General features: G+C 37.3%; 1 protein-coding gene and 1 non-coding gene across 2 annotated transcripts in view; one reads left to right on the forward strand and one right to left on the reverse strand.

Moving 5' to 3' along the window:
* Positions 1-10953: 10953 nt before the first annotated feature.
* TRNAP-UGG (transfer RNA proline (anticodon UGG)) lies at positions 10954-11025 on the reverse strand. Its single transcript has one exon. It is a non-coding gene; the product is annotated as a tRNA-Pro (tRNA).
* A 1368-nt stretch (positions 11026-12393) lies between these two features.
* LOC131225506 (uncharacterized) overlaps positions 12394-18048 on the forward strand; it is a 29513-nt gene continuing 23858 nt past the window's right edge. The window contains exon 1 of the mRNA XM_058221043.1: positions 12394-12781. Coding sequence (XP_058077026.1) covers positions 12673-12781 — 109 coding nt within the window. The 5' untranslated portion in view covers positions 12394-12672. The remainder of the gene's footprint in view (positions 12782-18048) is intronic.

An 18048-nucleotide genomic window follows, 5' to 3' on the forward strand; every position in this document is an offset into this window, starting at 1 on the left:
TTCTCTTCCCCTTTCATTTTCCTGCCATCGACGGATGTCGTCCGTTCGTTTGAATTGCGGCCCACCACCCATGATCACTTCAATGATCTGAGTCGTTCATCTGGTAGGGCATCTAATTTTGACCAAAACCCAACTGGTTCCACACATTTCTACAAACGTGTGTATGCACAATCTCCAGCCCAATATGTGTTATGCACGAGTAGATTTCCCAAAATAGAAATTTCGTTTCTCCCTGCCGCGCTGGCAATCTAAGACTCCCGCAACCTCGGCCGTTGGATAAAAAACATCTCAGCCATTCATCTTAGGACAAGCATTGCTGTTTTTCTCTGCCACAATGGAAGTTTCGAGGGAACCTTTTTTATTAAACAACTGGCGAAATCGTAGTCGTTTGTAAGTTTCTAGAAAATCCTCTAAATAATCCTAGACGTAGGATTTAGGGATTTTAGGAGCTCTCATAGGCTCAGTTAGGAGACCTCACACAAGATCTCGGTAGTTCGAGAAGAATCGTCGCAGCTAATAATCTCATGGACCACCGAGATTTTGATGATATCTTTCCATATTGTGTCCCACTATGTTCAAAGGAAAAATCCACGCCGTTTAGGTGAGGTGGATCAAAAGATCAGCCATCTAGAAGTGATCCACCATTAACGTTTAGATCATCTTCCCCGTTGACCCAAGAAACCCATCACCATAAGATGGACCCCATTCGCTAATCTGATCGGTCCATTTGTTAGGCCAAGGATCCGAAAGTTCATCTGGATGGCTAGATGTCAGCCATGCATTCAAAACAAATCCCGATTGACTGACCTTTTTTCAATCGAGTTCGCTTGGGTTAGCGATTGATATTCCAAGGTTTGCGTTTGAAGCCGCTAGAGGATTTAGGAGGCCTATAAAAGGCTACTTTTAGGGCATGTACTCCCAAAATAGAAAGAGAGAGAGAGAGAGAGAGAGAGAGAGAGAGAGAGCAGCGAGCACCACACTACTTTGAGTCGAGGTGAGTCACGGTTCGAGTTGGTCTAACTAGACCAAGTCCAGACATTATCAGGCCGAATAGAGAAGAAGAGGAAGAGAGTAAAAGAAAGGGAGAAAAGAGAAAAGAGAGAAAGAGAAGCAGAAGAAAGAGAGTGAGTTTGAGTTGGGAGTCATCTCTCCCTCTATCGCTCCACATCGAGTCGAATTAAGTTTGGACGAGTTGGGTTGAGACTCGGTTGTGTCCAGACATCATTGGACGTCCACTGAGGAGACATGAAAGAAGAAGGAAAGAAAGGAATAGAAAGAATATTAGTGAGGGGAGAGAAGAAGATGGAGAGAGAGAAAGAGTTGGGGTGGTTGTTGCATCACTGCCGCATCAACTCCGTTGGTTTTCTTCCGTGTCATTGTTGAGTCATTGACTCACTTGTATCAGGCCTGGTTCGGGTCTGATTTATCCAGACCCGCTGCTGGGTGTTGTAAGAAAGAAAAGAAAAATGAAAAGAAGAAAGAAGAAGAAAGAGTCGGACAAGAAGCACTCGGTTGTTGAGTCTCCACATTGCTATCAAGTTAACTCAGTTGGGTCCACCGATTCTGACCATTTTTTGAGATGTTTTGATCCAATAAAGTGGGTCTTGCATCATGGGCGGTATACATGCTACTGCTGCTTAGCTAGTTTCAAGGAAAACTCGAATTTGAGTTCAGTTACTTTCCAAAACAAGGTTGGATTACACCAATAGGCGGCTGAGTTAACGCAATTGGGGCTTCTGAGTTTGGCAGTGGGTCAAATGGCTTCAAATCTATTTCAGTTCGACTAAACCAGCTAGCTCGTTCAGGAATTTCGAGTTCTTTATTGAAGTGGAGTCATTCGGGTCCGAAACGGGACTAGGTCGAGTGCCAAGCAATCATATAGGTGATTCGACTCTCTAAATGCTTCTATTGGAATTTAATCAAATCTTAATCTGAGGTTTTAATTTTAAATTATGCTCTTAGAGTAGGAAACTTGATTTTCCTCAACATTTTATTAGATTCACCTTGTACAGTACAAATCAGGACCAAATGTGGGATCAAGTTGAATCGACTATAAGACTCGAGGTGAGTTTACTTCTATGCCTTCTATACGAAATTTAGATTTGATCATCATTTAGATGTTATAATTATGAAGCTTGAATTTTTAAAACCCTAACCCTAGGTTGGGATTTTAGAGTAAGGTTCATTAGATTTCACAATTAAGGCTCTAATGAGGATACCAACCTTTCATTGATGATCAATTTAGGATAGGACTTGTGCCTAGGGCACGAGATTACATTATACAAATCTATAAGAAAACCCGCACCCAAAGGCAAGATTCCCCCTTTAAACTTTCCACTTAAATTCATTAATCTTGATATAGATGATGTTTAATCTCTTATATTCAGAAATCTCTTGAGTTAATTAATTTACCTACTGGTGTCACTATACTAATAAGCTAATTTGTTGTGCAATTAAATTTTGAATTAGATAATTGACATGTCTATTTAATTATAGTAAGCATGAATGATTTAGTTGTCACATGTTATCTCAAGTTACAAAATTTGTTAATCAATTAGATGCTTGCCACTTGTGATTACTTGATGATGCTTTTGGGAGTCTTCGAACTTCGAACTAGTGTATATTTCTAATAGATTGAATGGAATTTGTTGTGGACTTACCTTCTCGTGGATCATTTGCGCCTATGCGGCTTTTAGGGATAACCCATTTTTATTGCATCCTTTGATGGACTACTTGCCCTATGTGACTTTAATTGAATATTTGTCATATGTGACTTTGATGAAATATTTGCCCTTTTGCGGCTTAATGGTTTAATTTGTATAAACTTACTGATTTTCAGGTCCTTATGTGAAGTTTTATATGATTTTTAAGTGAAGCTAAAGTTCATTTATTGATTTTCTAGTCACCTTGCGGAGTTCTATATGATTTCTGAATGATGTCGGAGTTCACATGTTGATTTTCTATTCACCATACGGAGTTCACTTGTATTGTAATTTTCAAGTGAAGCAAAAGTTCACTTATTGATTTTTTAGTCACCTCGCGGAGTTGTATATGATTTTCAAGTGAAGCTAAAGTTCACTTGTTTATTTTCTAGTAATCTTGCGGAGTTCGCATACAACGTGATTTCTAGGTGAAATAGAAGGTTATATACTGATTATCTGACAATTTAAATATATTCAGTCATATTACGGTTTCTACCACATTTTTTTAATATTGAAATTACGTTGGTTGGATATATTCTTGCGTATATGATCATGATTTAAAATTACATTGTTGAATATATCTATTTCTATGTCTTGAGAACTATAGTTGATTACGAACGTTGGGTGTGTAATCTTAGAGGGTATTCCTTACTGCGATAGCCATTGACGATATCAAACATATCAGTTGATGCAGGTGCAGAGCGAGCCAATGTTGTTCACTTGGTTACTGGATAGATTGGACAGTTGAGGAGCTAAACGAGGTCTTAGTGGCACATATCGAGCTTCATCATTAGTTGATAGATTTTCATTTCAGATTAGTATACTTTTAGTATTTTAGTTGTATGAGTCCTGTATGGGCACTACATTTGAATTTTATTAAGAAAGTAAAAAATTTTATTCAATGCACAGTTTACTCCATTAGTAATTGCTGCTAACTCTGATCGATGACAAGATTATTTAAATTTAGACTTGAATTTTAAAGATTACCACTCCGATTTTCAGAAAATGAGGAGTATACACGGATTTTAAAAACAGGGGTGTTACAAGGGGCCCACCTTTAATGTCCACCATCCATCATGAGGGTCCCACTTTTGTTGTGGACCATCCATCATGTGGGGCCCCCTTGATGTGGATAGTCCATCATGTGGGGCCACATTTTGATTCGAGCCATCCACATGGGGGATGTACCTTTAATGTCGACTGTCCATCATGTATGGCCCAACCTTCAATATGAATCACTCATCATGTGGGCCCACCTTTAATGTCAAACTTCTATCATGTGGTCCCACATTCAACGCACCCTCCATCAGGTAGGGCCGGCTTGATGTAGATTGTCCATCATATGGGGCCACACTTTGATGCGGGTCATGCATTGTGTGGGGCTCACCTTTGATGTGATTGTGCATTATGTGGGTCCACCTTTGATGTGGACTTTTCATCATGTGGGCCTACCTCAGAGAGAATGTAAAGAGAAAAGAAGAGGACAAGATGGGAATTGCTTAAAAAGTTTAAGGATAAACTTATCAAAAAATTAGCCAAAAATGTCTACCCGCTTATGCTAAATAAGGTATTTTTTAAAAAGTAACCCCTCCCAAACTTATAAAATCAGAGCTTATTTACTACTTTCTAAATAAATAAGCCCCCTAATTAGACTTTTACCAAACAATTTAAAAGCTTATTTTTTAGAAGTAAGTCAATAAGCTCTTATTTATAGAGATGCCAAGTTTCCCCTTACTTGTTGTTGTTTTTTTTTTTTTTTTAAAAAAAAAAAAAATTCCAAAAAAATAAATCCTGCCCCAAACTCAACTCTACAACTAGGCAACCAAGGTACTAAAATGCATGACTCCCTTAAAGAATAAATGAAAGTTAATGATTATTAAGAAATTTGTACTAAATAGAAACTTAAAAAATATACCAGCCCAACTTGGACTCAACCTATGTTATGGCTTTTTGGATTCTCTTCACCTAGATCGGGCACAAATACTGCTTATTTAAATCCTTAGTTTAAACCTAACCCGATGCATGTTCATCCTTAATGGTAGAAATATATAACAGTAACATATTATACAGGGAAAGTAGAAATTAGACCCATTTAACCTAGATCCAATCCAATTGAAGCTAAGAGTCTACATCCACTCAATTTACATCTGACCCAAACCCAACTTTTATCACTTAAAGTTGAACCTAACCTAAATATTTTTTCTCGAAATCGAAGTTGGACATATTCAACTTATTGTAACTTTTAAATGGGTCAGATTTGGACCATCCAAAAATAAAATTGACCCAAAACTAAATCTACATGTTGGACACGTGTTGCACACGTGTTGGCAATGGGCAACTAGTGGGCCACCCACACGTGGTAACAGGTAGAGGAATCACTACCCCACCGTTATACCACAATGTCTCTTCCTTTTTCTATTTAAGAACATGGATAGGGCTCTTAGATGTATGGAAACAAAGAAATAGAGCAAAGTGAGGAGAGAGAAAGAAAGAGGGAGAAAAGAGAGGAGAGAGAGAGAGAGGAAAGGAACGGAGAGAAAGAGAGAGGAGAGGGAAAAGAGTGTTTATTTGTTTGTAAGGTGTGTGCACAACAATGAAGTGAAAAAGATAAGAAAAGGAGGGCATGCACTCATGCTTTCTTGAGGCAACACATATACTAACATACCATCATCGCCAATGGATCAATTAAGTGAATTGACTCGCTTCCCTTTGTATGGTTGATTTAAGTGAGGCCCCAATTTTCATGTTTTGACTTCCTAATTTGGTCGTTTAATTATGTCATTCGATTTATAATAATAACATAAAATTAATATGCCACACTGTCAACACTAGGTTATTAGGATCATGATTTAGTACTTTAAGATTTATCTATCATGGCATTACCAAGTTTTGTGGGATGATAATTTGTATATTGTTTTATAGAATTATAAATATATAAAAATTTTATTTTAAAAAAACTCTAAAGAATGTTTGCAAAATGATTTGTGATTTGAAATCGATAAAAAATAAGTATATATATTGACAGAGCAATCCTAGATCGAGGGTTGTCCCCATATGATGTGGTTATGCGGGTCTTAAGTAAGCCTTGGAGAGCTTGAGGGATTATATGCTAGTGTGGTGGTCCCTTAGTATATAAACACCTTTATGTAGAGACACTGGAATCCTAACTAATCCTACTTTCCTGATTCTCGCTCTTTATATATAATCTCAATTAATCTTGTCAGAATAAGCCTTATAATAATATATTTTTTGCTATAATGTTGAGTTCAGTTGAGTTCAAGACACGTGTCCTCCCCACATAATTAGAGAGGGTAACCCTCCCCCCCCCAATATACTACATTGCCTCTCCCTCTCTCTATTTAATGACATGGATAGAGGCGTTGGATGTATGACATCAAAGAAATAGAGCAGAGAGAGGAGAGGGAGAAGAGAGAAAGAAAGAGTGAGAAAAGAGAAGACAGGAAAGGAAGAGAGAAGGAAAGAGTGACGAGAGAGAGAGAGAGAGATAATAGTTGAAATTGTGTTTTTACCATTACAAGCGAAGCTTGAATATATGGCTAAAGTCTTAGAGGGGGGTGAATAAGAATTTTTAAATTTAACTAGATGATTTAATTAGCATGTACTTACTTCTAAACACTTATGTAGAGTAATACAAACAGGAAAAAGTGCAACAGTAAAGTCTACTCAAGTAAAAACATCATTTAAACATTCTATCAAACATATTTGCTGCAGTAAGTAATTCATTTATATAGTTCAGCAAAATTTAATATATAGGAATTAAAAACATTCAACCCATTGAGCAAGATGTATAGTGGTTCGGCTACATGCCTACTACACTTCCGGGTGATGCACTCTTTCCTAGAGTGTGCTGGATTTCACTATTCAAATGGTTTTAAATCAGGTTCACCATAAACTTTCACAACCTACACAAGGTCTACATGATTTTCATCCGTCGATGGCCTACACAAGATCTTATGAAGTCCTACACAAAGACAACGAATGTACTCTCCCATCGGAGGCCTATATAAGGACTTGTTGAGTTTGATATTTCAAACTTTGAAACCCAATTCCATACAAGAAATGGTTTATAGACACAATGGGCTCAAATATATTTTCTTACTTAAAGTGGATAAGCCTCATTAAAGCAACTTTGATGAAGATCTTCTCGAATCATGAAGGATCTTTAGCTCCCTTGTACCATAACTGTATTAATTATGTATCTTTGAAGATGTTGAGGTTTGGGTTAAAGGTTTGGTGAATCCTAACTTAATAATGATAAGTCTTTATGGTCAAGTTTAGGATTCCCATGGCTGAGCATTTAATACTATATAACATAAAGAATTTATCAATAAATGTGGTCGCTAGAGCATTAATGAATGCTGAAGTTCATTCTTTAATCTAAGCTTTGAATGCTCAATGAATGTATTTAAGACATGTATTGAATGATGAACTCCATTAGGAAAGAGAGGTTGGAAAGTAGGGTATTAACTAGGATCACTCGTACACACAAAACTCTCTCCATTTCTCACCAAATTGCAAATAAAATTCATCTTTAGTATATGTAGAGAAGTTTTTCAATGAAAAAAAAAAAAGGAATAGAAAACTATCAGAATCGATGTTATCAATTGGTCTTCGATGGCATCGAAGTGATACTTCGATGCCATTGAAGGACCTTCAATGTATCGAGAAAATCCTGATTTTCTTCAATACGTTGCTGGACAGTTCTGTCAATGCCATCGAGTGACCTTCGATGTCACCAAAGTGTTTCTTTGATGCCATAAAAAAAATTAGGATTTTTGACCTGAAACTTCTAAACAATTTGGTATTTATATTTGATGTCATCGACCGAGCTTCGATGCTATCAAAGGCACTTCGATGTCATTGAAAAATTTTAGAGATTTGATTTTTAGTTGTTCGACAATTTGGAGCTTATGTTCAATGCAATCGACATGGTTTCGATGCCATCAGCAAATTTCAGAAATTTGACTTTTAGTTGCTAGACATTTTGTGCTCCAAGTTCGATGCCATCGAAGACAATTCAATAGGAGTTTGATGGGATTGAAACTTATATGTTTTTGTGATTTTCTTTTTGAATAGATTTCTTCCCACAACTTCTTATTAGCACTCTTTGAATAGATTTTTCCTATGGGATTTGGGCTAGAGAGAAGTCAAGTTTTATGGGATGGATATAGGTTTTTGACGAGGTCTTGGTGCTTTACCATTTCCTTAATTTTTAGTGCTTTGGACGCCTTCAATTTTCGAGTTTTCAGTCTTGAATATTCTTTGCGGCTTTCCAGACTTGATGACTCACAACTCATATTAATTGACAAACGAGAGTACTTACAATAGTTTGTTTATGTATGTGGTTTGTATCTGCAACCATGAAGAGAAGAAAATAAAAATATGAGGGCCCACTCTCATGCTAACTTGAGGTCATACTACTATGTATATCGGCATACTATTGCGATCACCTGATTAGATAAGTGAATCAGTTCATCTTCCCCTTGTGTGGTTGATTAGAGTGAGTTGTTGATTTTTGCGTTTTACCTCTCCGATTTAGTTATATGATCATCCTCAATCCAAATAATAACTCAAATGTAATCTGCCATACTGTCTGCTTGAGCCTTATGCTAAAACCAAGTAATCAGGGCAAGCAAACTAAAAATGCAAAGAAAATGTGTAGCCTAGATATGAAGTTTATATCAAGTGAAAATTTTAAAATATTTCATCGACACAACTCAACACCCAACTTATATTCTGGCTCAGCTCTAGATCCGACAAAAAAGAACCACTTATTTAAACTTTTTAGGTGAAGCGAACCGTAGTACAAGGTGTTGCGGTTGGGTCGGGCTGACAGTCTGCCCAAGTGAAACTGGACCTCAAGCTGCGTCAACCCATGGATTAACCCACCCAGAGACCTAACCTGAGCCCAACGGATGGACCATATCCTCAACCCTAGTCCATCTTGGGCCAAGTTGGCCCATAGTACCATATAGCTTACTCTACTAATAGTCGTCAATTAAAACTAAATAGCATGTCTTAAATCCAACAGGTTGAACCACAGGTAAACCATCTACCCAATGACTAACTTCCAACTTTTTCATGTGCCAAGTGATATCCAACCCGTCCAATAGGTTGGCTCCATCATGAGGATCACCTTATACAAAAATTAGTAACATCCACTAATCAGTTGGACCACACTTATATTTTTTTATTTTTCTGCTCGTGCATGTTGTTTTCGAATATTGTGGCCCACCTGATCAGTGGATGGTGTTGATTTTTGCACAAGATGATCCTTGTGATGGGGCCAACCTATTGGTAGGTTGGATTTCACACCGTTAATGAATGGGTGGACCATATATTATGGTCCAACTGGTCGGACTTGTCACATTCTCTAAACTACTACACGTACATTAAACTATAATAATTCATACATACTATACGTGTAACATATGTTTGAGTTGCCTGGCCCCTGAAGGATTTCTAGCCTGAGCCCAATTCGTCCAAAGCCTAAGATACTGTAACTGAAAATTTTAGGGTGAGCCAGTTGATTCAGGTCGAGCCCAACCCCAATGGGATTATGGGAATGCAAGATTACTGCTACACGGCACAGGAAGGTTAGAGATTGGATGACTCATTTTTCAAATCTCAGGGATATTTGCTGCACTAAATGGGAATACAATCTTAGTGTCAAAATGTCCAAGAAAATTAGAAATTGGACGACTTAACTCTGACCTGTCCCAAACTATGCAAACCTAACTCTATATAGACTTGAAGCGAACATGACCTGATACGACTCATTGGTAGCACAGTAGCACTTGCCCCTTTGATGGGAAATCTGATTCCGTACTGAGTAATTCAGTACTCTGTTATGTAGTGAGTAAGCTCTGTGTTAGCCCCAACGTGAATGTATTTAGTTTAGCCATGCCTTCCATCGGTTAAGGGCTTGTTTGTTCTGTGGAATAAAATGGTATTGAATTGTATTAAATTACATTAACATAGTTATTACATAATGATTATATGTCTGGAAATATCATACTATTTTAGCCATTCAATCCAATGTTTGGGATAAAATTCTTGCTGGGATAAAACACTATATTAAACAAAATTCTGTTTGGTAGACTATGGAATTGTAATCAACAGACCAAATTCACAATAGATGTCATTCACTTGTACACATATATAGAATGTCACGTGTAAACGGTATATATAGATGGATGGCATGGATAAATGCATGCATTAATGTAGGCCCATATGTGCAGTTGATTTCAAAATCCCTGGATGGGCCAAATGCAACTCCACGGAACCAACCAAATGTAATTTCATCCCACCTAATCCCAACTTTCCTTATTCTCTCCAAATGCTGGACCTAATTTGCACGGTACCAAATACAAATTTATCCCACCTAATCCGGCCCGAAGGTCCAAAATACCACACTAAAAGAAAGGATAGGAATAACAATTCTCACGATTGAAACCTCCCATATCCTATAGTGATATTTATTTGTCATCCAACATCTTCATAAGATCACACAGACATGATAAAGGTAAAACACAAATATCAGCTTGATTCAAACTTCCGTGGCTCTTAAGAAATTTTCTACGGCAGACGTTTCAATTTACACTATTTCTTATGGTGTGGTCCACTTAAGCTTTGGATATGCTTCATTTTTTGGCTCAAGTCCTAAAATTACTTGGAAAAATGGATGGATAGATAGGATAAAATACATAAATCATGGTGGGCCCCACAAAATTTACTATGTACATTTAGGGCAATCCGCTTACCTTTGATGGGAGCGGATTGCGTGGTGTGCCACCTATCTCGGTGATATGTTGGCGTGAACAAGTTTTGTCATGATGTATGTGTTATATCCATATGGTCTATCAGTTTCGGGAGATCATTTTAGGGCATGAATCTAAAAATGAGGGAGACATGAAGCTGAAGTGGACCACACCATAGAAATCAGTGATGAACCTTCCAAAGGCCCACCATGATATTTATTTGCCATCCAATCAGTTTATAAGGTCCCACGGACCTAGATAAGGGAAAAAGCAAATATCAGCGTCCAGAACTTGAGTGGCCACACTGAAGATTTCAATGGTAGGAATTCAATCCCCAATACTTTCTAGGGCGTGGTCCACTTGAGCTTTAGACCGCAAATGATCTCACAAAATGGGTGGGCGGACGGAAATTGGTGACGCCGAGCACATCACGCAATCCGCCGTTAAATGAATTCCAATAGTGTAAAAAAGGGGCATTCCGAGAATCGAACTCGGGACCTCTCGCACCCAAAGCGAGAATCATACCACTAGACCAAATGCCCGGTGTGTGTATGAAGGTCAAATTTTAAAATATATATACATATATATATTTATTTATTGTAAAAAAATAACCGTCCAAATCTCTGAAATAATCGTGCATAGAGTATAATAAAAAAGTACAACGGAAACAAGATAGCGACCCTTTGATTTTTCCCTTAGAATTATATTCTGGTCTTAACCATTCGTTTGAAATCGTTCCAATTGGATGCTCAAGATTATTATTATTATTATTATTTTTTAATAATATGATTTTAGAGATTTTCTCCATGCAAATGTACCCTACAAGTTGGATGGACTGGATAAGTGCACGTGTGAGAAGGATGAGTCACCACCGTTTTGGGACGCGGTTTGGCTAGTGACCCCAACACCAGCCAACTAGCTGCTTTCAAAGCTCTGTGGGCGAACCATGTCGTATCTGTTTTATCCACGTCGTCCGTCCATATTTCAGCTCATTTATGAACCCAAAATTGAGGCAGATACAAATCTCTGGTTATCTAGACTTCTAAACCGACGGTAACTCTTCCACCGAACGGATGGCATGGTTGCAAGGCGATCCTTACTGTGTAAATCTCTGAAAAAATCGTGGATAAGAGTATAAACCAAAAATTAAATGGAAACGATGATAGTGACCAACTGATTTTTTTCCCTTCGAATTTGGACCATTAACTATTTTGGTCCTATCAATTCATTTTAAATCAACCCATTGGATGTTCAGGATTTATTTAGTAGCATGATCTTAGACATATTATCCATCCATAATGTACCCCACAACTTTGATGGTCTGGATAGGCACACATGAGTGCCACGTGGGAGGAATTTGAGTCACCACATTTTGAAAATGACGGTGAACTATTACACGAGTCTATCAGCAATGAAAAATTAGGAGGCGGATTTCCTGCGGAACCCTTTTCTGTGTGGGGCCTGATTAGATGTTTGTGAGAAATCCAACTCCTCTATCCGTTTTTTAAGCTCATTTTATGACGTGATACCAAAAAGGAGGTAGATCCAAAACTCAAGAGTGTCACATGAGAGGAAACAGTGGATATTTAGTGACCACCGTTGAAACATCTGTATGGCCATAAAAGTTTTGTAACGGTATAATTTTTTTTGGTGTTCTCACTTTATCTGAGTGAAAATGACCTTATAAACGGTTTAAATGGAAGATGTAGGAAGGTTTTAACGGTAAGCATTCCTTTCCACACTGTTTCATCTACTATGGCCCGCTGGAGTTTTGGATCCTCATCATTTTTGCTAGCATGTCTTATAATGAGGTCGAAAAACGGATGGACGGGTTTGATTTCTCAAAAACATTGCAGTAGGCCCCACCCAGAATCCTTGCGCAGGAACTTCCTGCGAAAGCCAAATCCGCGTCCGAAAAATTACAGCGTTGTGCCATTCGTTCCCTCCAAAAAATTTCACACCCTTTCCCTCCAAAATTCAAAACCCAAAATTCCTTCTCCAAACACATCTCGCTTCATCTCTGGTAAGATTCCTTCATATTCAACTCAACTCCATTCATTTTTTTCTTCTTTCGAAATGGTTTTTTTAGATCTTCTCTTTCTTGTATAAAATGCCAAGCATCCATCTCATCTAATTCTCCCTGATTATGTGAGCCGTCTTTGTTAGGCTTATTTAGATGATGATTTGAAATGGGTTCTGTTAGATTTGAGAAAGATAACAACACAATGCAAGATTTTCCAATCTCCAACGGAGATAACCAGACTCAGACCTTGGACATTGATTTTTCTCCGTCTTCGGGTAAATATCCATTCTTCCTTTTCATTTTTCTTTCTCATTTTTGGGTGTAGATGGCGATGTTTTTCCTTCATCTATATATATATATATATATATATATATATATATATATATATATATATATATATATATATATATATATATATATATATATATATTTGAATGTGTATGGGATCCAGATCAATCATCTGGCGGGCCATACCTTGGATGTGTTACTAGCCTGGCACCCATAGGACTCATTGAGGAAAGAAAATGGATGGTTTACAATTGTCCCATTAGTCGGGTTATTGGCCGTCCATGATGTGATCTGCCATATGAACCTTTCAGATCTACAACACAATAAGAGATCTGCCTACAACTGAAGACCAAAGGAAAAAAAAAATGACAAACACTTCGGGCCTGTTTGGTAGACGCCTCGAAATGGGTTAATCTCATTCTAGTTAATTGGAATTATGTATTAGAGATCATGATCTCTAATACATAATTCCATTTAATTAATCATAATTATGTATTAGACATCATGATCTCTAATATACAAATGAGATTAATTGAAATGAAATGAATCTAATTTTAGGCTCTATCAAACATGCTCTTTGATTTTTTTCTCCAATGATTATTTGATTAGTGGTGGAAGCTCATATTGTATACACGACCTTTGGTCTTATTGAAGTTATGGCCTTGATGGAGTGGAATGGTGGAACAGGTTTCATGTAACTGACCCTAATTAATTGGGATAAGGCTTAGATGATGATAATTTGATCAGCGGCAGAGGCTCATATTGTATACATGATCTCATTGTTGTGTTAATGTAACTGCTGGAAGGTTTTACAGTTAGTTAACAAAAACGTCTGTTTTAATGGGTGTTTAGGAAGAAAAGGCCTGAAATACCCATTATATTGCTTATTATGATGTTTTAACAGATTATATAAGATTTTCCATTGCATAAATGCTGTAATTTTTAAAAGAGAATTGATAGCTACAACACACACCTTGATTCATTTATGTACATCTGTTTTTTGTTTTGGGAAATAGTTCAAGTTACTGCTTCAATCTCCGAATGGAAAATGGGTGTAGTAAATCAGTCAAGGTGAATGTTGATACTGGCTCTCTTTCAACAATGGCTGTCACACACACATGCACCCCCCTATATAATAGTGCTATGTAATGTGAGACATTGGGGTCATTAGCATTAAAACAGCTATATAGAGCCACACTCACATGCGCACTTTTGCACGCGTCCTGGGCACAAAATTTGAACAGCCCATATGATGTGGCACCCCACGAATCCCCGGGGCCCAACTTTCACTTTGATCCAAAACTCTAGTAGGCCATAGCAAAGAGAGGAGACATCAAGGGAGGAAACTATTTCCTTTTTCCATGGCCCACTAGAGTTTTGGATTAGGGCGAAAGTTGGGCCCTCAGAGTTTCATGGGGTGCCACATCATGTGGATGGTTCAGATTTTGTGCTCATATCACGTGAGATGAGTTCTCACGAGTTCTCGTGAGAATTGGTGTGTACTGCGTAGGTAAGCATTTCAATATATATATATATATATATATATATATATATATATATATATATTCTGAAACCATGGTTGTTAGACTTTCATCATGATCTGTAATAAGATGAGGGAAAGTAGACTTAGGTGGTTTGGTCAAGTGCAATGGAGACCAAGAATTGCACCAGTTAAAGGGAGTGAGTTGGTGCAAGTTGAAGGCTCTAAAAGGGCAAGGGGATGGCCCAAAAAGACGTGGGTGGAGGTAGTAAGAAAAGACTTGATAAGCTATAGTTTAACTGAAGTTATAACCCTTGACATAGTGGAATGGATGGGAAGGATTCATATATCTGAGCCCAATTAATTGGGATAAGGCTTAGATGATGATGGTGGTGGTTGTTAGGACTTCCCTTTTGATCATTAACAATGACGATTGCATTCAATGTTGATAGATGAATAGACATTCTGTCGATGTCAAATATGAAAAGTAAAATCAAAGCTTTTCTTTTTCTTCTCGCTAATATCTGAACTGTTGGTTTCTTATTGTCTCATGGTATTTTTCTTGCCTATCCTTTCTTAAGTAGGCAGAGAAGTGATGCTGATGAGTTCTGTCAATTCCAAAGTACCATGCAATTTGACATTACCTTTTTCGAAAACAAGTTTTTGTTTGAAACCCAGTTAGCCTGGGAAGTCAATGATCTAAGTGGTGAAATCCAAGTATTAGAAACCCAAACGATCTGGATCATGTCAAGGATGAGTGTGAGAAAGAGGCCATCCACGTCATTGATAGTGATGCTGAAGGAACTAAGAGAACTGGAGTGTTGAGTGATGGTGATGGGGAATCTGATGATGGAAATGCACACAAAGTCGGAGATTTTGATGGTGAAAGAGGAACTATGGAAGGTACATCGGGTTCAAAGAAGGAAAAATTGCTCCTCCCATGTGCAACCAAGGCAGGAATAAATTTGTGGACAATGCAAATGCCTCAATTGATGGAAAGTTCAGTTAATATCAGTGTTAAATTCGATAGAAGAATTGTGATTCAAATTGTTAGTTTATCATCTTTCTCAAATCATGTAGTCTATTGTGATATGGTTTGTTTCGTTGCTTTCTTCGCATTTATTTTTATATTTGAAGCAGAAGTGGCTTTTGGTCTGAGATACAAATTCTACCTTATAGGAATACAAGGTACTTGAACTCATACCACATAATGCCCGACAGAAGCAACAAAACAGTTCTTTCAACACTCTTGCTAGAACAATATGGTCTATGTGATCATTGTAGCATGTTTCAAAAGCTTGCATTGCTTCAGTTTGCTCAAGCCTCCATTCATTCGCCATTGACAACTTGATTGTCTAGTGAGGGCAAATAGATGGGATCTTGATTCTTTATTCGGTTCAATCCTTTTAGTAACTCTAGTAGCCTCACCAAACACAAAAGAACCACTTGTACCAGTGATGCACTTGTGTGGAGGGTTCGGGGTGTTCATATTATCCCTGATATTATCAAAATATCCTCGATATTATCTCTATCTCTAGCTCAGCGATACCGATAACACTGGTAATATAAAAAATTCTAGGTATCGACGATGTATCGCGAAGTATTGCCAATGTATCACAAATATTTTCGACTATGCAAATTCCAGGTGTCGCTTGTATCACCAATGTATCAATATCTCCAATGTATCACCAATATTTTTTAGTGTGTAAATTCTAGGTGACACTTGTATCGCCAGTGTATCAGTGATATTTCAATAATATCGCCAATGTATTGATGTTGCCAAAAATATGTTTATTAAAAAATTCCATTTCAAAATTTTTTATGGGAGATGGGCGATATAGAGACCACATTCTTTCGTCTCGTTTTCAATTGTCGACAATTTCTCAACGAAGTATGTATGTTGTCAATATTCTGAAACACCGATGCATGTTTGGATGGAAGGTAGGATGGTTGGATGGATAGATGAGATTGATGGGATGGTTGGATTAATTTCTTTCAACAACACATGCTTTTAAGCCCACCATTAAATGGAAACTTATTATATATGCATTCATTTTGCAATTTTTTTATTCCTAAATATGCAAATATGTGTATTTTAGCATCTCTTGAAGTTTCATTGAAAATTTCCACCATTTCCCTCTTTCCCCAACGTTTCCCTGCATTTCTGGTTATTGGCGATATTATCGACGATATCAATATTGTTTCCGTATCCTTGGCCAGTGAAACTTGTAGCAATACCGATACTTCAAACATGTGTAAATAAAGCAACCACGTGCTGAATGTTCTTTAGCCTAGAAATAAGGCTGGTCTATTTATCAGGTGGGCCATGCATAAGGAGAAATAGATGATAATTGATGGTCCATGTTCAACGATTGGGAGAGTAACGGCTGTTTTTTTTGGCAAGAAATTTAGGACTTATTGTAATTATTCGTGCAATAGATTCCTGATGATTTTGTTGGCAAGAGCAATGATGAGAAGCTAGAGACATGTAGTTAGGACTTACTGTAACTGTTCGCGCAATAGATTCTTGATGATTTTAGAGACCAATGAATTTGGATTCATGTTTAGCATTTTCCTCATTGGTGGTTTGAGGGGCAAACTCTCATGAGATTAGATGTGAGAACTTTGGGTTGTTTGATTGGGAGAGTAATGGCTTTTTTTTATTGGCAAGAGGTTCTACCACCATCTATTTTTATCTGAAGAGTGATGAAACGTTGAGGGAGCAAAGGAGAGGCAATTACAATAACCAGCCCAAACAAGTGCCCCCTTGTCACTTACTCGAGTCCTGTGCCTAGCAGTAAAGTAGAAAACGATGATATTGAGATTGGAGAAGTACAAGAGAAGATTCTCGATCATTAGATGTGGATGAGCAACTTGTGTGGACAGATGATGAAGAAATAGAAGAAGATGAAGTGTACATTGAAAAAGGAGATGAATATGAAGATGATGATGATGACGGTGATGGTGGTGATGTGCCACAATGGGAGAGGGAACAATGTATATAGTATTATAGTTACTAGATTAGTAGTTTGTACTTTGTAGATTTTGTTTATCAATAAAAGTATTAAATTTTTACTTTTTATTTATAAGTTATTGTTAATTTTTAGTTATTAATAACTTACATAGTATAAGTAATGTACTCACCAATATTCACAAATTAGTTTGAAAAATGTTGGGAGTAGTGAAGTCTTTTTTTTTCTTCTTTTTTTTTGTGGCGGAGAGAGAGAGAGAGAGATTTATCCCAAAAAATTCCTTTTTTTTTTGTTTTAATGATTTTTTAAATTAAAAAAATGATGTGCAATCGCATAAGCAATCACACAGTGGTGGTCGCATACAATCTCTTAGGCAATTTGACAACATTGATCATCAGTGTGCCACATGTACAATGGATTAGTAGCCTAGCGACACCTTTATTACATGTGCAAATCTCGTCTTTAAAAGGAACTAAAAAAGGCCTTTGATTCCAAATCACAGCAAAAGGGAGAGATTTCAAAACATAACAAAACTGTGCATTTCAAATATCGCCGAATTGATGACGCCAAATGACTTTTGGATTCAGAATGCACGAAAATACACTCATATCCATGCTGCCATATGACCCCTTAGATATTACTTGATTGTAGTCAACCTATGTAATAGTCTATTAGATAACACCTGTGGGAGTGTATGCTCTCACTGCCTATCCCAAGACTAGATAAAGGAGTGTTATGTCAGGTTGGCAGTTGGCGTGAAACTTATTGCATAACTTCCATCATGAATCCAAACAACATGAAA

This window comes from Magnolia sinica, chromosome 14 (assembly GCF_029962835.1).
Source record: "Magnolia sinica isolate HGM2019 chromosome 14, MsV1, whole genome shotgun sequence".
NCBI lineage: Eukaryota > Viridiplantae > Streptophyta > Magnoliopsida > Magnoliales > Magnoliaceae > Magnolia > Magnolia sinica.